This window comes from Fundulus heteroclitus, chromosome 17 (genome assembly GCF_011125445.2).
Source record: "Fundulus heteroclitus isolate FHET01 chromosome 17, MU-UCD_Fhet_4.1, whole genome shotgun sequence".
NCBI lineage: Eukaryota > Metazoa > Chordata > Actinopteri > Cyprinodontiformes > Fundulidae > Fundulus > Fundulus heteroclitus.
In genome coordinates, this window is record NC_046377.1 from 14,497,639 (window position 1) to 14,524,302 (window position 26,664).

The 26,664-nt window shown below is 40.7% G+C and overlaps 1 protein-coding gene across 2 annotated transcripts in view; it reads left to right on the forward strand.

The window, feature by feature from the left end:
• Window positions 1–26,233, forward strand: part of sema3aa (sema domain, immunoglobulin domain (Ig), short basic domain, secreted, (semaphorin) 3Aa) — a 47,706-nt gene extending 21,473 nt beyond the window's left edge. The window contains exons 4-17 of one of the 2 annotated variants that reach the window (XM_021309421.2): window positions 6,258–6,374; window positions 7,090–7,180; window positions 7,289–7,408; window positions 10,398–10,540; window positions 10,674–10,788; window positions 10,883–10,952; window positions 14,531–14,675; window positions 14,784–15,003; window positions 16,340–16,431; window positions 16,604–16,645; window positions 16,866–17,023; window positions 19,393–19,460; window positions 19,548–19,696; window positions 22,539–26,233. In XM_021309421.2, the coding sequence (XP_021165096.2) occupies window positions 6,258–6,374; window positions 7,090–7,180; window positions 7,289–7,408; window positions 10,398–10,540; window positions 10,674–10,788; window positions 10,883–10,952; window positions 14,531–14,675; window positions 14,784–15,003; window positions 16,340–16,431; window positions 16,604–16,645; window positions 16,866–17,023; window positions 19,393–19,460; window positions 19,548–19,696; window positions 22,539–23,240 (2,232 nt within the window). In that variant the 3' untranslated portion in view covers window positions 23,241–26,233. Of the gene's footprint in view, window positions 1–6,254; window positions 6,375–7,089; window positions 7,181–7,288; window positions 7,409–10,397; window positions 10,541–10,673; window positions 10,789–10,882; window positions 10,953–14,530; window positions 14,676–14,783; window positions 15,004–16,339; window positions 16,432–16,603; window positions 16,646–16,865; window positions 17,024–19,392; window positions 19,461–19,547; window positions 19,697–22,538 lie in introns of both variants that reach the window. The other variant, XM_012850262.3, reaches the window with a different exon arrangement.
• Window positions 26,234–26,664: the final 431 nt, after the last annotated feature.

Consider the following 26,664-nt stretch of genomic DNA (forward strand, 5'->3'; position numbering starts at 1 on the left):
CTCCGAATACTTCCAGATACATCTAAAACGTAATTCAGACTAGAGATAAGGATCTTTGTGCTGTATTCTTAAACGGACAATAGGACCACTGATGAAAGAGATGTTCCATCACACCTCTGCCACGTTTAACCCTCTCGGGGCCAGATCCCCATCTCTCAGCGACACCTGTAAATAAATATACAGATTGGGTGGTACATTGTATATAAGTGGAGCAGGGACAGTGACACCAAGGTTATTTGCTTCCGTGATGAACAGATTAAATTTGAAAGCATGTTTATGTACCAAACTCAGTGTGTGTGTGTGTGTGTGTGCATTTTCATGTGGAAGTCTATTGTTTGAGTTCTGGTTATCTGACACCATGTGTTAGCTCACATGGCCAAATCTGCTCGAGCACAGACTGCATGCAGACAACGTTGTGTGCTTACCGGGGTTAGCGTGTCTTATCTTTGTGTTGTTGTTTAGAAAGGCCCTCTCGGTGTTGCATTTGATCTCAATTTCATGGCTGGATGAGTCTCGAGTGCAGGGTTGCAGGTTTTTTTAGGATTATCTGGAATAGCATTCACCCTTTTGAATCTCAGCAGTTCCACTGTGCTTCGACTCAACAGCAGATTTCCGGGGGGGTTTCCATGAAGGGAAAATTACCTGCGCCTTCTAAAGTCACTAATTCCTTTTTAAACAATACAACTTGTCATGTTACAACCACAAACACTGAAGTAATTGATTAGAATTTTATGTAATAGGCCACATAAAAAGGTGGTGTATGTTTGTGTAGTGGATCATGCCTTCCCAAATGGGAAACATGGCAGCATCACGATGTGAGGCTTTTCTTGAGCAGGAGCAGGGAACTCAGTCAAAGAATAAAATATATATTCACAGGGCAAATTATATAAAAGCTTTTCTATTTTTTATAAAAATTTGTGGTATGATTATATACTGTGCAGAATCGCCTTCTGCTGCAATAAAACATCTCCAGGTTTTTCTCTAGTCGCTTACCACACCCAGAGATAAAACTTTTTGATCATTCTCTTTTGTTTATTAGCTCAAGCTCAGTCCGATTGGATAGAAAGCTTCTGTGAAGATCTTCTACAAGTCTTTGTCACAAATTCTCAATTAGCTATTGACTGGATCATTTTAACAAGTGTATGGTTTAAGGCAAGGAATTGCTAACTTCACAACCCAAAGAGAAATTTTTGCCCTCAGTCTAGCAAAAAAAAAAAAAAGTCATTAATATTACATGAACTTTTGACAAAAGGACAACTTTTAATAAATATCTACTATAGGACTTTCTAAAAGAACCATATTTTATGGGTTTTCGAATAACGAAAAACATAAAACCTTTGCAAAAAGAGGATGGATTCATTTCTATGGAATGTTTTTTATGCAAAATTTAATATATTTTTAAAAATCATATAATTTCCTATCTAATAACATGAATAATAAATCTAAAGAAATATTTGAGCCACTTTTATTGTGTAGATGCAATGCAATTATTCAATGAACAAACTGCTAAAACCTGCATTTGTTATCATTTATTAAGAACCATCACCAAAGATTCAAAGAGCCACTCTCAGCTCCAAAGCCACAGCTTACAGACCCTTGCTTTGAAGGTTTGGGCCAGCCAATCGTATGGTGGCTCTTGCGTTTTCCACCCCAGCCTCTAGTTGTTGTTGTTTTGTTTTTGTTTTTCTTACAGGTTCCAGAATTGCTCTGTATTTTCTTCCATTCATTTCCAGAGCCTAGTGCTACCACCATAATGTTTCACCGCGTCAACGTTGGGTGTAGGTGGAAGCGTAATTGTAGTTGTACGAAGATTTGGAAAACCTCAAGGGATGTGAATACTTTTGCATTTCAAAGCAAATGATAAGATCATTGGCATAGTTTACGCATAGGAAGGAGTTCACAGAATGGCACAATAGCCAAAATTAGGTGTATGCATGCTGTGAAAATGTGTACCTTTGAGAGAGAGGCGGTGAGAGCAGAGATGGACTATGCAACACAGAGAGGCCTTGATTAGGACATTACCAAAGCATTCGAGCTCCCAAAGCGATGCCTTCCTCTAAACCACAATTTACAGCCATGGAGCAAATGTAACAGCTGCCCCCTTCCAAAAAATGGCAAAGGACTTTATTGCTATCCCAAGCCCCACAACAGTAATACGGCCCAGGTTGTTGCAGCACAACGCAGAGGACCGTGAGCTCAGACACACGGCTGGAGCTTTGTGTTGAAATTCCTGATGTCATTCGAGATTTGCTGCGCGGTTACTGCAGAAAAAATATCATAACAATCCAGCAATTTTCTTGTACGTCTTCTGAGTTTCCTCAGAGATCCTGCCATTTTTCAAAAAGTCTCTTAACTTTAATCGCCCGTGCCCAAATCTGTCCACCCATTTCTCTTGTGGAGAGTCATACTCGATATCCAGTCCAAATAAGGTGATTAAATGAATCCAAAAATGAGTCATTTATACTGGATGTGGAATTTGTTTGTCACGGTTTGTGATCAAGGAAAAGGTTTATTACTTGAGGGCAACGCACAGCTGCACCCGTGTCACCGTGCCTAACACCTGTCAGTGTTTAGGTGCAACTTTACCTACCGCATAGCCGATGAATCGAACAAAGACGCCGGTGTTAAATTCTTAACACAGATGACCCTGGAGGGCTTTATAGGAGTTGACGAAATGCTCATAATAGGGCGTGAGAATGATGTGAGCGGGCATAGGGCTTCGACAGTTCAGCAAGAGGAAACACACAAGGTAGAGTCATTAAGCAGTAAAGTGGCTTAGATTCAAAGACGCACAGGCTACAGCTCAGCCACACAGCATGCAGGTTTATCCCATAAATGCTTAACAAAAGTTTTCAAATGCACCATATCATTATTACTTTTTTAACGATATGGATGAATTTCATTGTCTGAAATTAAATGGAATACAGACTATCCTTTTTACATAGCAAATTAGTGGTTGAATGGAGTACACTAATAAAAATATGTTTTTTAAACCTTTATATGTTAAAACAAATCTTTTTTTAAAAACATAAAAATCTGAAATATTTACAGCATTGTAAATCTACTATTTGTGGGTGTTTAATGTTCTGCAGTGTGCACTGAAATGGGAAAAAGTGTTAATAAATATAAAACACACAATATCGCTGTATTCTAAAACGATGTATTTCTAAGGTCAAAAATCTACTGAAAGGCAGTTTTCCATGGAGAGCAAATAGCTGTTTTTTTTATCATTTATTTATTCAGATTTTTTGTGGCATATTTATGTCCATGCTAACATATCAAATCAGTAGTTTTATATATAGAAATTTTAAATCATAAACTTTCTTTAAACAAAAAATTGCAAATAACAAAAAAGAAAATAAAATAAAATATGTAAAATTCTTAGTGGGGTATTTTTCTCCATGTAATAACACACAATTGTCAAAATTCTAATCCAGTGAAGCTCATTAAAAAGTTTCTTTAAGGGATGAACTTACAAAATTACAAAGCCAGCTAGTGTTGCAAACTTAGCTACTTTTCCACTGTTTATAAAGTATTCCACCCCTCTAGAAACCCCTTGCCCGGAACAAATTCAGGAACTTTTTCTGTTATTGGCATGAAAGTGCTAATAATTTTTAGTCTTTGCGGCAAGCAGCAAGTGCTGCCATAGAGTCATATCATCTGGTGAAGCACCCAGGCAGCCCAGGCCTCCTGCAGCAGTGCCTTTTTGCCGAGGTCAGAGCGGGAAATCCTGACCCTTCTGCTACAAAACTGGGAATATGTCGCTTAGAACCTAAATCAGGGCCAGAAGAATTCCCTTTCTTTTTTTCACAGTGTCCTTACCAATGTTATGTTTTGTATACATACAAGGAAAACTGTTACAGTTACAGATGTTCAGGTTTTGCTCTAATGTGTCATAAGGTCCTAAATTGACTAAACTTAAGATGGCTAAATAAATTAGTTACTCTTCCATCGTCTCTTTTGGGTGATGTTTACTGGTTCCCAGATTCCAAAGTTTGTAATTGTAACATTTACAAATTACAATAATCAACAACTGAATTCACATAAAAAAATATTTTTAACTCACGTTTTCTCTCCTACAGAATCTATTACAAAAACATGCACATGGATAATTATGCAAATTAGGTGATCATTTTAATTGGCAACTTTTAGGGCTCCCATTGGCTACTTTTCCCTGGTGGTATTATAATGGCTACCACTACAACATTTTTGGAAAGAGTATTATTTGTTCTACAGCCATGAGCTGATCTATTTGGGTCTTAAGTGTGTTATTGGACATACAGTATGAAGCTATCTGCAATTTTTTTTTTTGGTTAGGCTTTAAGGAAATCTTCTACTTTCGGATTAAGTTTGGTTTACTTAAATATTTGGAACCTTTTTCTTACTGCTAAAGGATATTAGTGCTTTTCTTCTCAGATTATTACTCAATCTCTTAATTTGTTGTTACAAAATTGTGCTGGTGATTCTTTTCTGAGCCCAGGCTGGCATCCAGCCAAGCAAAAGTCCATCCTGTTATCAACCTTAAAGGCATACATCCACATTTTTACCGTTTTAAAGACCATATGAGCTAACATTCTAGCATCTGAAAGCTAGCTAGCAGTTCTTTCCAATGTGATTCAAACAAAACAGAGAGCGGTCTCCCTCTTACACAGTAAAGTAAAGCACATTTTTTTCTTCAGAATGTCAAACTTTCCCCTTAAGCAAATTGCAGAGGAAGAAAAAAACAGTCAGAGCTGAAACAACAGTTTCTGCCCTTTTGAAAAATAACAGAAATTTCCTTGCTGTGGAAAGGGTTGCAGCTTGTGATCACACTGTTAATTCATGCTGCTCTGGGAAATGTCATCACTTCAACCTGATGCCCTGCATCCATTTGTGCTTCACATAGCAGGGACATCATCACATAATCAGAGTGAGGTGTCTGTGAGCTGGAAAAAAACTGAACAGATATATGTGTTAAAGAGGCAGAGAGAGAGAGAAAAGGGGTAATTTGGCTGTCATCTAAAGTGATGGGTGCTGTGCTTCCAAATCCCCTTCAGATGTGTACCTATGCTAGGTGGATATTGAGCATGTATTTGTAATTGGGCTAAACTGAGCTCAATCCCTTAAACACATGTGCCTAAATCAGCTCCTTGGCGCTGCTAATAAGCCTGCTGCATTAACCAATGCTTCTGATTAGCACGCTAATGAGCAGTCTCACACCACTGGGACCATCAAGACTTGGCGGGTTGGGCCAAACCAAACAGCCTCAGTGAATTCAAGCACATGGATCATTAGAAGAGCCGTGGCTGATTTGACTTCCAGGTGGGATTTCCTTGACGGAGACTCTGCTTCACAAGTCTTTCCAAAACAACTAGAAAGTCGCTGTGTAAACTGGAATTTCATCAGCGCTGTTCTCCAAGCCCAGGCGGTTTCTGTTTGCAGTTAGTTTATGTTCAGTTTGTGACAATACAGTGGCTTTTAAAAGTATTCCCACTCCCTCAACATTTTTTTTAAAAGACATTCCAGTGTTACACCAGCAAACTTCAACATTTTTTATTAGAATTTTGTGTGACATTACAACACAAAGTAGTACACACTTATAAAGTGGAAGAAATATTACCATTATACCCATCTCTACAATCCGTCCCAATAAGTTGTGAGGGCAACTTATTGGGACAACAAAAGAACAACTATTAACCATCCTCTCTACAAATCTGGCTTCTATGGAAGAGTTGCAACAAGAAAGCCATTCTTAGAAAGAAAGCTGTATATGTTATCTGCAGTTTGCTACAGTAGGGGATGAGAGCCTGGATCATTTTAACGCTGAGGATGTTACAAAGTTGAATAGGCAAAAGTTTCCGTTTCCAGATCTGGAAAGCGTGTAGAGACATACAAAAAATGACCTGGTGCAATTGAAGTGATCGTTGTTCTGCAAAAATCTTGATTCAGAGGGGATATGTAGTCACACAGATTTATTTTTTATCTTTTGTATGTACATGTTATTTTCTTCCACTTCACAATTCCACACTAGTCTGACCTGGTTTATCACATAAAAACACTTTAAGATAAAGATAAAGAAATTGTATTGTGACAAAACGTGGAAAAAGACCAATGGGTATGAATACTTTTACAATGCAATGTAAATATTCATTACCAAAATAAAGTCAATTATACATTACGTGTCAAAACCCTATGTCTGTCATACCTGCTATGTTGACCTTGTGTGAAGTTATCCAAAAGGTTATTGCTTGGTTTTTCTTCCACTTGTTTTTCAGAAGGAGTGTTCTAATTTCATTCGGGTCCTACAACCATATAACCAGACCCACCTGTACATCTGTGGTACAGGAGCCTTCCACCCCATCTGCGCGTATCTGGAAATGGGGAAAAGAGCTGAGGTATCTGATGATTTGATATGCCCAAAAAGCTTTTAATCAATGTTACAGTATATGTCTGTGCAAAAAGCAACTTTAATGGATACTTACTTTCCATAAAGTGTGACGACAGTGAAGCAGAATCTGAAAAGGTTACCACAGCAGGGTTCCGCTTCACAAGTTTGTGTAAGAAAGGTGGTGAAAACAGGTCTGCAAATAGATGATTTGCAGACGTTGGACACTAAACAACTCTTCTGCTATATAAAAGATTGATCAGCTTTCTCAGTAGAGGTCTGCAGATTAATCAATGCAACAGCAGGAGTTCTGCAGACCAATAATAAGGGAGAGCTGTGAGTGTTTGCACTATGTAGGTCTCGTCTTAGACATTTATTGGCTTGACCTTAAAGAAGTGTTGTCATTGTATGGATAAAAAAAATGCTTCTTATCTGTTTCTGCTTCTTAGTATGTTTTACTCCATTGTTTTAATATCTGTGTTTCACTGCTGCAGAAACTAATGTTGACCTGTGGCAGAACACCATAACGGTGTTATATAAAAATAAAAAAAATAAAAACATTACTCACTGCTCATGTCAGACTGAATTTGGTTTGTATCCTAGCCCAAAATAGCATGCTATAATAAGAATATGTTGTAACTCAAAACTGGGACTATAAATGCATCTTCAACCAGGTTTATATGTGGCTTTGATTGGCCTCAAGCTGAACTTTGACCCCCTTTCAGGACAACATATTCCGACTGGCCTCACAGTTTGAGAACGGCCGAGGGAAAAGCCCCTACGACCCCAAAATGCTTTCAGCGTCACTCCTGCTTGGTGAGTTGGATAACAGCCTTTATCACCTCCAGCAAGTCCACAATTACTGTAGATCTGGGTTTTTTTTTTCATCATTTCTAAAAGAATATTAAAAATCCTCATTGGCAGATGGAGAGCTGTACTCGGGAACATCTGCTGATTTCATGGGAAGGGACTTTGCCATTTTCCGTACCCTCGGAGAGCATCATCCAATCAGGACAGAGCAGCATGATTCAAGATGGCTTAATGGTATGATACACTTTTTTTTTTCTTTTATCTCAAACACATTAGATACATAAGTTCCATGCAGAGTTTTACAGATGTGGATGTCAGCTCCTTTAAATGATGTTAGTGTTCATGCTTCAACTAGTTTCATTGGTTGTCACAGATCTAATCAACCTCATAAATTGTCGAATGTAAAAATAAACCCCTGATTTTTTTTTTCAAGTCATCCAATCAATCAGCTTTCAGTGTCAGACAACCACCATTAGAATAGAGAGTGAATTTGACATGTTGTTGCTCACCTCTGTTTTTGTAACCGGGTTGGTTTCTCCAAACATGCTATTCCGATAATTATCATTATTTCTTGGCAAGCAAAGGAAAAGGAACGGAAAGCTTCCCTAGAATGGTGAATTTCTCTTGCAAAGGTTAACGTGGCAGTGCACCTGGGTCGTTTCTAGCCTCTTGGAAAGAGAAATGCTTACTTTACGCCTGAGTTGTCTCTTTGTCTTAGAAAGCTGCACAAACTTCTCTCAGATGAGCTTCCCGCATTTGAGTTGTCATGACGGAGGGATTAGCCAATCAGAAGGGGACTTTGGTCTAACCCCAGCAAATAGTTGATGGTGGAAGAATTAGACAGTTGAACTACTTCTAAAGCTTCTGAAAAAATAAAACTGTGCAACTGTATCAATAATTACCTGAGTTGCTACAATGGTAAAAATCAGACTTTTGTATGGGGATTATTTGTGGCTGAAACATCAACTTCAGATGGTCAAAGGAAGCAAGAAAGCGAAACGTCAGGTGTAAGAGAGTCTGTCACTAAAAGGTCAAAATCCAAAGGTTAGTTAATGCAACATATTTATACTAAATTGTGAACTTTCTGAACTGTCCCTTTTGTCTTTTTTAAATTTTCAACCTTCATCCAAATTTACTTATGAGGTGAAATTCAATGAGTGTGGGCTAAAGCCCCACAGCTCGTCATAACAAAAAGGACACTGTTGATCTTTTTATTAGACTTTGAAGAGATTAATGCTTCTCTAAACCTCAAGTCTTGAATCATTTCCATTCATGTGCAGACATCAGATATCAGAGCTCATTCACAGAGTCATTGGATTTTGCCCGTTCTCGTAAGATTAGAGCTGCAGTGAGGGTTATTGACTTCTTAGTCTGTCTGGCTATCTTTCACCACCGCGAGAGGTCAGTTTGAACTTTTCCCTCAAGCTCTGCCATGGCGTTTCCTCCCTCTTTCCCACAAAACCAATCCACTTTCAACTGTTTTCCTGTAGTGGAGTCAAATTCCTTCCAGTTCCTCTCAAACCACCCATACCATCACAATCACAAATACTTGCGTCGGCGGTGCTGATTACCGTGACATATTAATAGGAGTCATTTAAAAGGGAGAAGTCTTTGTTACGGCACTAATCCCCATCAATCTTTCACCTTGTTCAAACAAATACGCCGGGGATTGCAGCCCATTTGGCTCTGCAAAATCCAGCGGCGTCTTTACAAAGAGAGGATTGTAATTGCATGGATTACTGGGGAGGGGATATTCCATTGAGCCTTTATCAACAGGGTTACATAGTACTTGAACATAACAAGAGCAATACTTGGGAATGAATCAGTAGTACCAGATGATTCTTAAAGAATTTAGCGTTAAATGGCAGTTTTAGGTTTGGTAGGTTTATTTATGGATTTCTTCACATTCTTGTTCACACTGAAAATAGATCAAATATCCTTTGAGAAAAAGTCAGGAATGTATGTGATTAATTGAAAAATGCCCTTTTTAAGCTTAGGGGATTTCTGATTGTGTGCATTTAATGGCACATATTCACAAAGCTCATGAGGGGTCCTCGTGATTTATAGCGGAGGTCTCGCACCAATGCAGTGCTTATAAATCTACTTCCCACTTTGACCGCACTCTCCTTTTTTTTCCACATCTACTCTAAATCCTAAAAGGCCATGGAGATGTAACATGGCACTGCTTGTTTCTACCCAGCTAACCCCCAAGCTTTTCAGACACAGGCTCGATTTACACTTTGTGATGATGCCTTCAGTGACTGTGGTAACTTTCTGCTCTCTAGGCACTTAAGCCTTGAAAATCCAGGCCTTTCCGCTTAGCCTTGATATTTTCTCAAATTTATCGCCATTTTAAATGCATTTGAGCGTTATCCAGGACAATGAGAGCCATGTGTTGTAATGGGGATTTGGAGACGGGGCTTTTACTGGATTTAGTTCTGGAGCGCTCACTCCAGGTAAACTCGGACTAGTTTAGCAATGTGATGTAAAGTGCCAGGTAGTTAGCAACCCGACAATTTTTAGTTAGAGTTATCTCACTTGACAAATAGATCTATATTCTTCAATAAAAGGTGTGTTTCTACATTTTCCAGGGACCAGGGTAGTTCTGGCCAGCCGATTTTACTGTTTCTTCCTTTCCTCTGCATTTACCAGGAGTAAAGCTACTGGGGGAGACATTTATAATAGAAAACGTTCTGGTAGGGAGCTAGTACTTTTTTCATTTACCAGGATCTTTTAGATGGACCTTTTTAAAGGAGCAGTGTGTTTAAATTCTACTGTTGAAAAGATCTAACCAATTTAAATCATGAGTTTAAAATATTAAACCACAAATATTTGTTGGCAACTTTACTGTATTAGATTTTAATCAATATCTGTTTACAGCTGTCTGTGGGCAGCAAATCCTTCTGCTCTTCGTCTGATACAGTACCAATAAAGTAGCTCTCAGGTTTAAAAAGGTGGATGATCCCTGCTATAGACCATTGTAAATTGTGAAAAGCATTGACTGTTAGAGAAAACTAAGATTTGCTACAACAACTAAATGCGTTCCAAGCGCATAAAAATCACAAAATGCGCAAATTACAGATGTCAGTAATTGACACCAAACGTCATTAATCTGGACAACTGACCCCAATCGGGACATCCCTTAACATTGTTGTCGAAGAATAGTGTGTGATTCTGTGATTTTGGACAGATCTGATATATTAATAGACTTCTTTTCCTCCAGACCCTAGATTCATCGGAGTACATTTGATCCCTGAAAGTGACAATCCTGAGGACGACAAGATCTTCCTCTTTTTCAAAGAGAACGCAATGGACGGCGAGCACACCGGGAAGGCTACGATCGCCAGGATAGGACAACTGTGTAAGGTAACAACACGCACACACAGAATAAAATCCCTCGCATGATCTTAATAGTTATGACACCACCAGTGTTGCTTAATTCTGTTTTTGGCGACTGAGGTATAAGTAGAGCTGACAGGAATCTAATTTGCGTCTGCAGAATGATATGGGAGGTCACAGGAGCCTTGTGAACAAGTGGACTACTTTCCTGAAGGCTCGACTCATCTGTTCAGTTCCCGGGGTCAACGGCATTGATACACACTTTGACGAACTGCGTAAGTGTGGGTTCTTAGTTTGCGAAATTGAAAAAGAAATGCTCACCGACCTTCTCCTATAAAATGCTCTCTCATTTTTATGTCTGATTTGTAGAAGATGTATTTCTCATGAGCTCCAAGGACCCAAAGAATCCAGTTATCTACGCCGTATTCACCACTTCCAGGTACGGACTTTTTTTTTTACGATGACCTTCAGCATCTGCACTTAAGGGCTTAAGTTCTCAAATACCTTGACAAATTTAGGTTGGATCATATTCTGTGGGTTTTTATTCTATTTGCTGCTAGGAGATCAAAGGGGGTTGATTTATTTCTGTTGGCAAATCCTGCTTCTTTTTTTGTATATCATAAATGCAGGCATTATATTTTCTGTCAAGAAATCCTGAAATACGCTGATCTTTTTTCGTATAATTTTGTTACCATTGCAAGCTCAGAGGAGGATGTGATTGACCGAGCATGGCTCCGTTAAAATTCCCAGACAGCACTCCTCTAATCCACTTACAGGTGTCCCATGGTTGTTTTCCTCTCTAATCGAAAACCTCCCCACATCTCTGCTTAGGAATTACTTTCATCCAAAGCCCCCGTTCCTCGCTACCTGTCCCCCATCTCGTTGAATCCCCGGCAAAGTTTGTGGGGGAAATCATATTACGGAGCATGAGGGAGCCAGAGAAACACGATATTCACTTAGCAGGAATGCACGGTCCTCCCCTGGCCACCGCCCCAGCCATGAATGGGATTTTTAGGGGCTGGGTGTGGCTCTTTTAAAACATGTGGAGAGGTGAAGGCATGGGGAAGGGCAGATAAGTGAGCTGAAATGGCACAGATGGTGGCACTTATCGTGATGATGGTAAATTTGCATTCAGGAGGGGAGCGGGGGGGAGGGGGTGGCAGTTTTTGTGTCCACTGCTGTGTGTGAGAGGCTTTGAAAAGAGGACAAACACATCCATCAATCACAGCCAATGATAAGATGAGCTGAATGGAACAGCGGTGCGAGCTGACACATACGGCCAGGCGCCTTGCGTTACCACACCCGTACGGCTTTTCTCTGCTGAGGCTGGTACGCGTTGGCAGGCGTCCACATACGGATTCACATTCCTGCTGCGCTGAAACGCACACACATGCACACGCATGCACTTTAAAATTCAATTAAGGGGCATTGAGGAATTAGAGGCGTTTAATTGGTTTTCTAAGTGGCCGGTTTTCAGAGATGAATAGAGCAGACATTCAAAAGGAACTGGCTTTTAATATCACTGCCTAATGAGGCACATGGAAGCCGCTACTGACAGATCAATGTTCGATTGTGCCCCTGTGCGCCGATGTCCGCGTGTGCGCATGCATGTGTGTGTGTGTGTGTGTGTTAGCATTTTATTTCAGTTGTGTATCCGCACAAACACATAACCGCTCGTCTTCCTAAACGCACATATTGGAGTGTCTTTTCTTGCCCCTGGAGTTAATTGAATTTCTTTGTAATTAACATTTTCAAATGCTAATCCATTCATCTTCCACGCTGTGGTGAATAACGTCGGCTGTGTGTATGCCAGCCATATCCCTAATTAGCTTGATACAAATTCCCATCATAGTCAGCAAGACAAAGGACATCTTGAATGTTCCGCAGACATTTGGTTCCTTAGGTGTGCTGAAGATTTGCCACACAAAATAAAATGCTACACGGGCGCATCTGGTAGATAATGAACAGTTGAAAGAGAGTGAATAATCGTTGGTGTGTTTTTAAGAGCAGAATCAAATAGGGCTTAAATCCAGGGTTGGTGGGGGAGGGGAGGGTTTAAAGCCACTAGTCAAATTGATCATTGCAACAGGGTCTTCACAGATCAGCATTAAAAAGTCAATTAGCTGATCCAGAACACTGACCGCTTCTTCACTAACACTAAGAAAGTAGAGCACATCCCCACAATTCTAAAGTTGGCTAGCTTACATTGGTGCCCCTGTATCACAGGAAATAGACATTAAAATATTAATGTCAGTTTATAAATCACTGAATGGCTTACCACCAAAATGCATTAAAGAGCTGTTGTTGTTTTATCAACATTCCAAACCTCCAAGATCTTCTGGTTCAGGTCTACTCTGCGTCCTCAGAATCAGGACCAAACATTGAAAAGCAGCATTTACTGTTTTTGCTTGTCTTATCTGGAAACAACTTCAAGAAAACATGAAAGTTAAAAAGCCATTTGTTTAGAGATGCCTTTTACTGTTCTACTTACAATTTTAACTAAAACATCTTCATTTTAGTCTACAGTGCAGCTTTTTTTTAACTTTCCTTTCTTATGTCACTTTAATCTACATCTTTATGCTTTTTTTGTCGTGTTTTCATCACTTAAAGTACTTTGAATTTTCTTGTTGAAATTTGTTGTACAAATAAATTTGCCTTACAACCAATTATTTTTTTTTTTCATACTGATCCAGGCCTAGGGGAATTCTTAAAGGGGACATATCATGCATTTCAGTTGTTCCTCTTCACATTGAAATCATTCAGTTGTGATCAATATAAAGTGGAATTGCAATGCTGTGGTCTGAATTCCTTGTTAATTCCCCCCCAAGTTTCCTCTTTTAACCCATCTCCTGAGGAGCGTCTGGCGCAACTTGTTTTGGTGCTGTCTGTTTAAATCTAAAGGAGGTGCTTCACACCCTGCCCCCCTCCAGGTCACAGAGCATTCCACTCCACCCCGATTGGCCATTTTTGTAGTATGCTGGGGGACGGCGTAACGAATAACCGAACATTTTTATTTATCCTTTTGTAGCTTCGACATCCTTCAGCTTACACTACAAGAAACTCCGATAAATAAAAATGGCGGATTTGCTACATCAGTATGCCAGAAGTCCATGGCCTTGATTAGCAGCTCCACAGCAGACACTGTGATGCAGTTATGCATAAAACGGGATAGAAAACCGAGAACAACTTGAAGAATATGACCCAAGAAAATACAAATATAGCTACACAGCACCTGGACAGACTACATACAGATTTTCTGCATTCCTAGAGACTCCAAGTGCTCAGCAAAATTTATTTCAGGGCTAAAAGTGGATTTTGCATGACATGTCCCCTTTAAATCAAAGGCCAAACCTTTGCAGAGCCCATATGTGCTCTGTAAAACTGTAAAAAGAAAGTTCCATACATGACTGGATGAGAATAGACTTCAGCTCACATTGTCATAATATCATGGCATGAACTTTTAATATTCATCGGGAATTACCAAATTCCCCACCTAGATGAGTTAATGCTCAAATTGCTGCAGTCAGCTTGACGTCGACAAGCAATGACTGAATAGGTAGCCCCCCCCAGCCCTTTTTTTCCACATGATTGTTTGGCCTTGCCTGGTTGGAACTCATATGAACAGGGAAGATGAGATCCATCCATCTGGCTCAGCCAAAGGCGAGCGAAAATATTGGAAGGGATTTTAAGAAAAGCTCTCTAGCAGGTCTTCTGTTTTGTTGGTGGCGTGCCCAAATTCCTGTCTGTTCTCACGGGGCTGAAAAAAAATCAGAGAGGAGTTCCAATCTATCATCTAGTACTTAGGTAATGACAGCCTTGCTCCTCTCCATCTTTGTGCGATGAAGGGTCATTTTGTTGTCTTTCCTCAGTATTCTGCAAGCTCCTAATCCCTGCCTTGTGTCCAATCATGTATGAATTCCCCGTGTTTGTCTATCATAAACCTCTACACCCCCGTCCCTCCTCTCCGTATACTATTGCACTCTCACCCTTTCTGTGTTTGGCTCTCTCTCTTCACAGTAACATTTTTAAAGGCTCAGCAGTGTGTATGTACAGCATGGCTGACATCAGGAGGGTTTTCCTGGGTCCCTATGCCCACAGAGATGGACCCAATTACCAATGGGTGCCTTTCCAAGGGAGGGTGCCCTACCCCCGCCCTGGCACTGTGAGTCCGGTTCTAAAACATACACTTTTTTTTTTTCAGCTGCAAGAAATTCACAGCAGACTAACAAAAGAAAAACCCATAAAACAGCTTCACATTCCACCCTTTTAGTGCCCCAGCAAAACATTTGGGGGTTTTGACTCCACCAAGGACCTTCCCGACGACGTCATCACCTTCGCCAGGGGTCATCCTGCCATGTACAACCCGGTGCACCCAAATGGGGGACGGCCCATCATGGTTCGAACAGACGTGGACTACCAGTTCTCCCAGCTGGTGGTGGACAGAGTGGAAGCAGAGGATGGGCAATACGACGTCATGTTCATAGGCACAGGTACAATCATTAGTCATGAGCTGTTAACCCCCTAAAACCTTTAGCTACATTAAGATCAGTCAATAACATGTGGCATCCTGTTTAGTATGAAATGCTCACTTAGCTACAAGCTCCACTGATTTGATCTTGGTATGCTTATGAAGAAAGAAATAGAAATGAGAGATGAATAAGTAAATCTATTTAACAACACATATCGTTTTATTCTTTCTTTTTATTCATGTAAAGCAAAATAGTCCAGAACAAATCTACAGTGGCATGCAAACTCCTTGGTAACGCATTTTACAAGATGTAGACAACACGAAGGAACATATCATTTTGAATTGGAAAGAATAGGATACATTATTTTCAAAGTTTTACAAACAGACACATGAAAGGTGTGGACATCTTTTAACTCTGTAAGTCTGAGCATTTTTAGGGCTGTTGTCCTGCTGAAAGGTGATACCCCCCCCCCCCCTCTTTTGCAATGATTGCCCTTTATTTAGCTCCATCCATCTTTCCAACAGCGGTCTTCGTGTCCCTACTTCTAATGTTCTATAACAAACCTCCGAGGCATTCACATAACAGATGGATTTACACGCCGATCAAATGACAGTCTGAATGTGTTTTTGAATTTGGTGACTTCTGAAGGCACTTGGTTACACTGGATTCTTTTCAGGGTTGTTGTAAAAAGAGGCGATTACAGATGCACACCACACTTTTTAGATTTGTATTAGCCAAACATCCTGAAAACCATTCCTCATTTTCCCTCACTTCACAAATTTTATGTACTACGTTGTTTTGGTCTGTCATATAAAATACCAATTAAATCCATTGTGGTTTTATGGTTTCGCCAGGGAAAAATGGGAAACAGAACAAGTGGCTATGAATACTTTTAAAATACACTATTTCCTACTAAAGTACATGTGTTAGAACCAGCTGCTGAAAGGCACTGTCTAGCTTCAGCTATATTCACACCAATTCCATTTCCAAAAGGTTGTTCTTAGCTGCTATTCTCTTCTGTCGTAGCAATCACAAAATCATTTTTTATGTTTCAGTTTTGTTCTCATGACTTCTGCCTCAACTCTTCATTCCTTCTCAAGTTCACTTTACCGCAGCAATTTCCCCGCGCTGACAGAAAGGGGCATAAATAGCCAAGTTTGATTGCTGGGACTTCCAGCGGCGTGAACTTAAAAATGTTTAACTGCGCTGTATTGGGCTGTGGGGGAATGAAGTCATGGAATGACTGAGAGAAAAATGCGTAGGGTATTTAAGCAATTTGCATTAGTTGAGCTAGTCCCTAAAGTTTAAACACAATGAGTCCAAATCATTTAGTCATAATTTTATCTGCCGTCTTCAGATATGGGAACAGTGCTGAAAGTGGTGACGATTCCCAGAGAAAGCTGGTATGACCTGGAGGAGGTTGTGCTCGAGGAGATGACTGTTTTTAGGGTAAGATTTTTAACACTCAGCAGTTTATGTGTAATTTTACCTAAATAGGGTCTGAAACGTTACTATTACTGTCAGACTTTTTTTTTTTCATCAGCAGAGCTATTTGTTTTTTTAGCTCCATATTTTCATCACTGGCATTGTGAACTTCATGCCTTGTGTTTGTTTTGTACAGGAGCCTACTCCCATTACTGCTATGGAGCTGTCCACCAAACAGGTAAAAGCTTGTTTCCACACATTGCTATTATTCCAGAAATGTCCAAGCGAGATGAACGAAATAAGCGCTCTTTGGTTTTTAACCAAACAGAGATAACGTCCCTACTAACAACAAAAACCCACAGCCGCTTTCTTTTCTTCGCGAGTAATTTTCCAGCCGAGCCACCTCGCAGGAACATTTCCTTTTTTTAACGTGCTTGCCTTTTCTTTCACTCCCACAGCAACAGCTGTACCTCGGCTCAGCCCTGGGAGTATCGCAGATGTCTTTACACCGCTGTGAGGTGTATGGGAAAGCTTGCGCCGAGTGCTGCCTGGCCAGAGACCCTTACTGTGCTTGGGATGGCGCTGAGTGCTCCAGATACTTTCCTACCGCCAAGAGGTAGGAGCTCAGACACATATAAAACCCCTCTTGAAGCTTCATTTTTTCCTCTGAGCGTTTGCTTAGGTTGTACGTCTTTTCATTATAATATTGTTAAATTAATACAGTCACTCCTGGGAGCTGTCACACCTGCAAATGGCAGTTGTATTTGGCTTTACACTTGTGGGTTTATTTAGATTGTAAGGCTTGTTTCTCTAATGCCAGACCTCCACTGGCCAATCAGCAGCTGTTGAAAATCAGAAGAAGGGAAAAAGAAAACCTCAACATAGACACGATTCACATGCCAAACCACCTAAACATGGAAGTAATCAGATTATTACACAGGCACAAAAACCTCTCGTTAAATGCGCGCAAGCACAATTATGCATTCCAAGAAATACAATCCGGCAACCTGGGTTTTTTATTTCTGCCAGGAGCAGTTTTGTGTCCATCACTCTACAGGCGGGCTACGATCTCACACACACACACACACACACTCATAAATATACATACTCTAGCTCACATGCAGTAAATTATAGCCAACAGGAGCTGTCTGACCGCTTCACCCTGTAGCTAGGAGGTATGAACACCCTCAAATTACCCTGCGCCGTACCCAGCAGGCTTTAGCTGACCGCTGCAGCTCTCACACACACACACACACACACACACACACACACACATCGAACGACAGAAGCCCTTCCTCTCATTCATCCAGAACTTCTCCAACCAGCAGACGTAGGCCATTGAGTTTACTCCAGCCTGGCAGGATTACAGCCGTGATGGCACACCCCATGGTTTAAGGCCGGGACCGGCTCGTCTCATTTCTCGTCTACACGGCAAATAGATCCCCTCCCAGAACAAGAACCAGACATAAAAACTCAGAAACGGTAACCCGAGAAACGCTCAGAAAGTGTTTCAGCAAAAGAGGGTATGTTTTGGAGAAACTGCTAAAACACAGCAGAGACTTTTACTATGCCTCGCAAAATCATCCACACCCCTTATTCGCATGTTTTCACATTACAAACTTAAACTTATTTATATTATTAGTGTTTCATCGGGGGTTTATTTGGTAAAGCAGTGTATAATGTGAAGGAGATTCTGTAGAGTCTGGCATGTGTTTGTAATTGATCCCCTTTACTCTGATACTCCTAAATAAAGCCAAATGCAGCCAGTTACCTTAAGAAGTCAATAAAGGATCACACATAGCCTTTTTAACCCAGACCAAGGAGTTTAATTTTGGAAAAAATGACCACATACATGTATGAGCTGTTTTTAAGCTGGCTTTTTGGCAAACCCTGACTAAAAGTAGTTTTGGCTTTTCTTTTGTGCCACTCATCTATAGGCACCAGATTGTAGCATGCATTACTAATAGTTATCATATCTCTAGATTATTTCATTTGTGGTTCTGCTAAACTATTCCAGAGTCATGATGATTCTCTTGGCTGTTTTTCTGATTAAGCCTTTGCCCATCCAGTCAGTTTAGGCAGACAGCACCGTGCCACACTCCATTTCCATATAACAATTGATTGGATTGCATATTATTCATGGGTACCAGAGTAAAGTAGATTTTAATTAGCTAAAAAAGAAGTATAATTTGTCCTTAACAATTTTGCTAATTATGTCTTGGCATGCTTTATAAAATCCCAATAAAATACATTAACGTTTATATCTATAACGTGACAACATTGTGGAAAATATTCAAATGGAATGAAAACTTTTGCAATGCCCATTATGCTACCCCTTTCCCAGAAAACACAACACTTAATGACCATTTCAATTACCTGTCTCCTTTTGGGTTTCTCGGCTCAGTTCCCTTCTGTGCAGCCCTCATGTCGAGCTCACCTCATTTTTTTTATTACATCACAAGGCTGTCAACAGCTTGAAACTGCGACAGCTAGAAAAGGGGGGGGGGGGGAAACATTCACAGCTAGTGAGTAAAGCCGCACTATGAAAAGGCCTCACCATCATGTTAAAAAGCCAAATGACGTAGTGGAATTTGACGAAGGGATGACAAAAAGTGAGGCTTTTTTTTTTTTTTTTTTCGCCAAGGCACTTCAAGGGCAAAACAGTTCTGAATGTGTTCCATAATAATGGCTCAGCAGAGAGCAATGAAGCATGACATCGCCTTGATCAGCACGTTTATGTTTCTGACGTTTTCCAGATTCTAGGAATTTATTCTTTTTTGCTTCATTCATGTGAATAGGCGTTGGGATAATGGTTGAACCAACGGCAATTTTTTTTGCCTCCTATTAGGTGATATTACCCTCTAGTGTTTATAAAGGAGCATTGCAGGCCATATAACTGGTGGTGTAGCCAATATGGCCAACATGAATCTCTTCTCGGGTATGTGTTCATTACCAACAATCTATTAAACTGACGTTCAATCACAGGAGAACCAGGCGGCAGGACATCAGAAACGGAGATCCGCTCTCTCAGTGCTCAGACCTTCAGCATCACGGTACTGAAAACTTTCCCCCAAACATGTCTTCTTTGGTACCACACACCTCTCATTGCTCTGTGTTTTTCTTTTTCCCTCTTCTTTCAGACGACATGGACGGCTTAGGAGGCAGCGTAGAGGACAGGAGCGTGTTTGGTGTGGAAAACAGCAGCATGTTTCTGGAGTGCAGCCCCAAGTCTCAGAGAGCGCTGGTTTACTGGCAGCTTCAGAGGCCCAACGACGATCGCAAGCAAGAGGTACAAGCATGTGTTGTTTTATGTTTTATAGGGAACATCCTTAAAGAGTGTTGACATTTATGGATTCAAATTATGCTTCTTTGTGCTATAGATCACAGGTGATAATAAATCCAAATTAGAGACTAAACTATCTGTTTTGGAATCTTGCAGCTTTGCAGACAAAATATCTTTTTAGCCCTCCCGTTCTATCCTCTGAGCAAAAACATTTGTTATCTTTAACCTCATTGAACTGGAAGTGCAGAAAGGCATGGGGTGTGGGTGTTTAGGTTCACTTTTTGACCCTAGGATGTAACCAATTACATTTTGTAAAGGTTTGCAACGTGGCCATATTTTTCTAGCTGGTCAGTGAGACCATGTTGTTTCAGGATCCAGCGAGAAAAAGAAATATAATACAGGAAGCTGAGCTGAGTTACAGAGCGATGGGACTGAAGGCTTATCTGATTGAAAACAAAGCGGTTTTATGAGTTTATCTGGAATGGATATTACAGCTGGATTAGAAATACAGATTCTGGTTTGTATTGAGGTAAAAAAAGAAAAAGTGGGCAGAAACTCTTACAGTGATTTCCATTAACCAATATATTAAAAAATAAATAAAACCTTCATGTTACAGCTAGACATTTTGATGCTTTTAGTGGGTTTTCTTGTGATAGACAAATGCAAAGTTGTGCATAATTATAGAGTTGAAGAAAAGGAATATATGCTTTTCAATTTTTTCCAATACCCCCAAATAAAATCTAGAGCAAACAGTTACCTTTAGAAGTTACCTGATTGGTAAACGCTGTCCACCCTCATGTCATTTATTCTCAGCATAATTACAGCTGTTGATTGTTGGTCTAGGAGGTATGTTATCACAAAGAACACAGCAGACGGCCCAGAGATGAAGTTCTGTAGAAGTTTAAAGAACTTCTCATGGAGCACTCTTCTGTCATGTGGAGTATTATGGCGGGCATACACTGTGCAATATTTTCAGTCGTTGCACTCAGATACAGCCCAAACTGTGTGTTGAAACCGCAGGGTTTAAAAGTTCACTGCTCACCATATCTGCTCTTACACTGTACGGCTCGACGCTCTGATGCGATCTGACCGCTCACACTGTACGTCCAAAAACCACACACTGGACTCAGCCCCGTAGGGAGATGGAGTTTGTCGGACTCGTCTGTCCGGAAGCCAAATGTAGACAGTGGGAGAAGAAACAGACGGAAGTGTCAATGCTCACTGTTAAATATGAGGCTCACTAGAACGAAACAGGCTGCCTTGGCTCCTCCGTAGTTTGACTCCATTTCACACCTACTGCCGCCATGTTTCTCTCCACTCCTATGTTTTCATCTGAGAAGAAGAAGAACAATTCCCTTGTTTGTGCATGCGCAGCGCGCGAGAATGGGAGAAATCGGGAGGAGGTCACGAGAAGCTAATCACGCCTCGTTACCCCCTGTGTGCAACATGACGCATAATGCACGATGAAGCTAAAACTCAGCCCTATCCTAAGAATTATCACACAACTGAAGAAATGGCCCAAAAAGGGCAAACAATCTTACAATGTATGCCTGCCATTACATAACCATGACTATCAAAACCTTTACAAATCTAAAGATCACTTTTTGATGTTGCTTTACTGTAAAAGATCAGAATGCAACATGAACATATAGTAAAATAAAAATGTGAAAGAGCTGCTTGGGTCAGATTAGATGAAAATTTTACTTTTTAGTCCACATGCAAATTATTATGTGGAGAAAACCACCACGTCACCTCAAAAATGCTATCCCCGCTGTATAACATGGCAGTGGCAGCATCATGCTGTGTGGATGCTTTTCTTCAGCAGGGACAAAGTTGATAAGAAGATGAACAGAACTAAATACAAATGCTTTGAGTGAACCTATCACACAAAATCCCAACAAAGTGCATTGCAGTTTTTGGTTATAGGCACTATGGTAGAATTTCCCAAAATTATTTCAAGAGCTGGAACATAAAGAAAAATAGGAACAGACAGATGTTTCCATATATTAAGCTAACGGTTATTGAAATTGAATATATGATGTTTGATTTAGTTTTTATTCAGCCAAGGAAGCCGCCTAAAGATAAAGAATATTCTTTTCTTGGAGATGACAGTTGTACTGGTTGATGTAAATCACGTGTTAAACTCAAGGCCCGCGGACCGAATCCTGCCCGTCAAGGCAATTTATCTGGCCCTCAAGAGCCATAAAAGGCATATCAGGTCATAAAGTAGAGGCATATGTCCTTTAAAGTGGCTAAAACTGTGCCTCCTGAAGCGAATGTTGATTTTATTTTAACTGCGTAGTAACAGCATCCTGTCACTAGATGTGTGTTTTCCCACAACACATTAAAACAACCCAGAAATGTCCAAAACGAGAAAAAATTATGCAGCATGAGAGTTTAAAGTGTAACTCACCCTAATATCAACTTTATTTTTGCAGATAAACTGTATAAACTGGGACTAAGGGTGCTACTTTTATGTTACAGTGCATTTTTTTTATATTTCTATGTGAACGGAAATGAAATTATGAAATCAAAAGTCTCATCTATACATGTGCAACTGGCCCTTTTAATGACTTCATGATGCCAAAGTGGCCCAATATAGAAACGAGTTTGACAAGCATGATGTAAATGAAAGGCAGGGAAAATTAAATATTGTGACAGGTGGACACTGCACACAGCTTTAGAAGCCATTTCAATCAAACACTACAATTTCTGCAATAATCTAAAGTTATTTCTTATTTAAAATTTGAATCACAATGTAAGTAAAGTTGTGGATGCATTAGACTCATTATACAACTGTTGTAATTTCTAACCTACATGATTCGAACTGTGTGTGTTTTTATCTCAGATTAAGATGGATGATCGGGTGCTGCGCACAGACCAGGGTCTGCTGATCCGCAGCCTGTCTCAGTCAGACACAGGAGTCTATCACTGCCAGGCGGTGGAACACGGCTTCATTCAGCCCCTGCTGCGTCTCAATCTGCAGGTCATCCCCACCCAGAGGCTGGGGGACATTCTGCCTGGGATGCCGGGGCCAGGCGGCGGTGCAGGTAATTCAGCCAAGCACAGGGTGTGGTACAGAGACTTCCTGTCTCTGTTGGACCACCCGGAGCTGAACAGCGTGGAGGAATTCTGCGACAGGGTTTGGAAGAAAGAGCGCAAACAGAAGAAGGTTAAGGCTCCCAACAGCAAATCTGGCAGTGCTTCAAACTCTGCGTTACGGCCCAACGCTGGGGCCCCCACTGCTCAAAAGCAGCAGGCAGGTCCGCCGCACAGCAAGCCGTGGCGTCCGGCTGGAGAGCCGGTGGGCGAGGTGCCAACCCGGGGCCAGAATACCCAGAAAGGTCAACCAAGTCTGGATACGGCCAGTAAAAGCACCCAGAAAACACAGAATGGAGCGAAGGTGCAGGGCGGCCTGGGCGGTTCACAGGTCGCAGGCGGGGCTCGGGTGAGCAGCCAGCACGCGGCAAAGTGGAGGCGGATGCAGGAAAACAAGAAGGGACGCAACAGGAGGACCCATGAGCTTCAAAGACCCCCACGTAGCGTTTGAGAATGCTCACATTCAAGAAGATCTACACACAAGCAAGCACAAAGCCATGCATCCGCATCAGCACATACTGTAGGTTGTTAATTCAGAACAACGAAGAAAAAAACATCCAGCACATTTTTTTTTTAGGATAAAATACATGAACTGCATCCCTGTAACGAAAACAAGACAAATGGACAGAACCTGTGAAAAAGATGAGCAGAGGATCGAAAACCAGGAATGCATTCTGTAAATTTGTGGGAATATGTCTGATTGCTTGGGATACATTCTGGCGGACACTTTCAACCTCCTGTACATAAGCTACAAAGATAAGACTGGGAGTGAAAAATGTTAAAGTCAGGCGTTTGTCTGACTCGCAGTGCTGACGGGACAGCAGCAGAGACGACGATAAATCCGCAGACACGCGGAAGCAGGAAGGATTAATTCACTGCAAACTGCTTCTGCGTGAACTAATACATGGGAAATGGTCGGAAAACTCCCGTTCGGAAGAACCTTTTGAGGGGAAGAGAAGAGCAACGACAGCGCCCTTCAGAGCAAGAAAAAGAAGGGTTCAACTCGACGTGTGCACGGCTTGCACCAGTATTTCTCAAAGAAAAAACAAAGGATACATGCAACGTTATACCACTGTGCAGACCAGGTTCTCCATCATAACCAATTCTTGTGAGGCTGGGAAAGCATTGTGCATGTTGTTGTCAATCAATATTTTAATAAGCTATTTTCTTTACTCCTTACCTTTTAAGAGTCTGAATTTACTATTATGTTTGCTTCCTTTTACAATGTCTGCTCAGTTTAGCAGTACAAGTACTCCAGACGGGATACAGTTCCTTGCAAAAAAAATTCTCATATCAAATGTTTTACAGCCGCAAATTATTTTAAATCATGGTATATTTTCTGGAGTTTTATGTCGTAGTACAGCATAACGTTGTAGTGTGAGGTGGAAAGAAATGGATACATGGCTTTCCCAAGTTTCTCCAAATAAAAGTCTGTGTACTTAGTTGAAATTACTTTGCTGCAATCACAGCTCTAGATATGTGCTCAGACAGGTTCAATTGGGTTTTGGGCATATATTTCCAGGTCTTGCCACATTTCCTCGTTTGGATTCACCTCAGGAGTTTGACTAGGCCATTTTTACCACATGCATGTGGCCTTCATTACCTCCATCCATTTTTTCGATAAAGGCTTCCCCGTCGCCGTTGAAGAAAAGCATTTCCACATGATGACGCTGTCACTACCACTGTGGGCACGGTGTGATCAGAGCCAATCTTTTGCATGTTGACGGAGCCCCCCTTGTGGCCTGTGGCAAACTGCAGAGCCTCTCTTTTATCAAGCCCAGCTTTCAAGAGTGCATGAATAAAAGATGTCAAGTCGACAGATTTTTTTTCAAAAAAATTAAAATGAGGTCTAGATGTGAACGGAGCCTCCAGAGTTGCCATTGGCTCTGCTTTTTTGATCGATGCTCGACCACTCTGTCGGTTTAGGTGGACTTCTGCACAACTTTCCCCCTGACCTGTCTGCCGTGCTCCTTGGTCATCATGGCGCCGTTTGGTCACTGATGTTCACTAACAAACCTCCTCAGAGCAGCTGTATTTATACAGAGAATATAGTACACACGGGTTTGTACGGATTTCATTGATTAGGTGACTTCTACGGGGAAGGTTGCTGCACTCAATTCTGTGTAAGGGTATCGTAACGTAAAATGGGGCTGAATAAAAATGCACACCCCACTTTTCAGACTTTTCTTTGTGAAAAAACGCTGGAAAACCTTGTATCCTTTTCTTTCAACTTCACAATCATCCATTGCTTTGTTTTAATCGCACAAAGTCCCCACAGTGATACGTTGACATTTGTGGTTGTAACATGGGAAAAAAGAAATGTGACAAAGTTTCTGTATTCTATTTGCAAGGCACTGTCCTATACTTTATGTGCATAATCCCACCTGCCCCTAAAGTTCACGATTAACTTATGATGTTAATACTTTTTTTTTTTTTGTTATTAATAAAAACTGGGACAACAATCTAAAGTTCAAAGCTATGCTAAAAACCCAGTCTGAATCGCTTTGTGTACATATATATACATCAACCTTAACTTTCTGTGTATATACAGTAGAAATACAGTACAAGAGCGCCACTTAATTATTATTTATTGTTATTTTTTTTTTGTGAAAGGGTTAGATTTATTTTTTATATTATGATATTTTTTGCTCATCTGTGCATTGACGAAATGATGGCAGCAAAACAAAATCTAATTACTGGACCAACTGGCTAAAGTTTCTGTGTTTTTTTTTTTTTTTTCTTGTTTTTTTTTTAAGAGCGGCCCTTTTTTGGGAGGATAAAAGTGTTCGTTAAGTTTAGCACGACGACTACTTTTTGTGGACTCATTAATCGCCCTTTTGACAACGATAAGCACAATTTTTATCTCTTTTGCCTTTCATCGTGTCCTCTTTCTCTCTCGACCCATCCACCATGTCCTCATTTCACCTAGTAGCTGTTTATGTGTAAGATAATTCTCCGAACTGAAAAAAAAAAAATCGAAAACATTAGCTGTGAATCTCTGTAACAAATAGTGCAGAATATTGTTAAACCTAGTCTGAGGAGAAGACACGTTATACTGCATGTGAATGCTACCTTACAGTAAGTGCATCTTTTTCTAATGTCTTTTTACGTGTTTTGTGTGAGAGGTAAAAATCCCCTTGAACAGTTTTGTCTTTTTTGCCAAAACAGTGATATGAATAGCAAACACTCTGGCCAAAGCCGCTGAGGGTCTTTTCCCCCCGAATCTTTGATCGAAGGTGGCACCTACTGTGCCCCACTCCTCGAACTTGACAAAAGCGTCGATACAACAGATTAGAGCAGATAATGTTCCACATAAAAACACTCAGAAGTTTGTCTCTCCTTGAGATTTTAGACATATGAGAGAGTAGAGAGTTACCGCTGCTGTGACACAATTCTTTCTGGCATGCATTCAGTTGTCTAAATAAACATCTCCCTTACCAAAAAGTTTCTGTGCTCTTCTTTCTTGCCCAAAAAAAAAAAAAAAGTCCTGCACGGTTTAATTTCAGGAGTGTTTTATTTTTTTTGTTTGTTAACATAATAAGCTCATTGCAGGTCACCGCTTTTGAAAAGCCAATCCAAACGTCTTGCCTGGGGCTTCCTCCCTGAACCCTCGACAACCTGTTTGAAGTCTCCTGGTAAGTGATTGAGTGTAAGAGGCTAAAAGGGCTTGAGCGAGGTTAAACAGGGGCAGGGCTTCGGGGCGTATCGTTTTACCTTGAACGCATCAGCGCATATGCCTGGGTTGTTTGAAGTGGTTGAGCACATTTGGAATTAATTGTCAGATAATGAGTAAGAACATTTTCAATTATGGCTGACTTGTGAGTTTTGTTTTGTGTAATATTTGACAGGGCAGGCTCGGTTTGGACGTGGCCGCC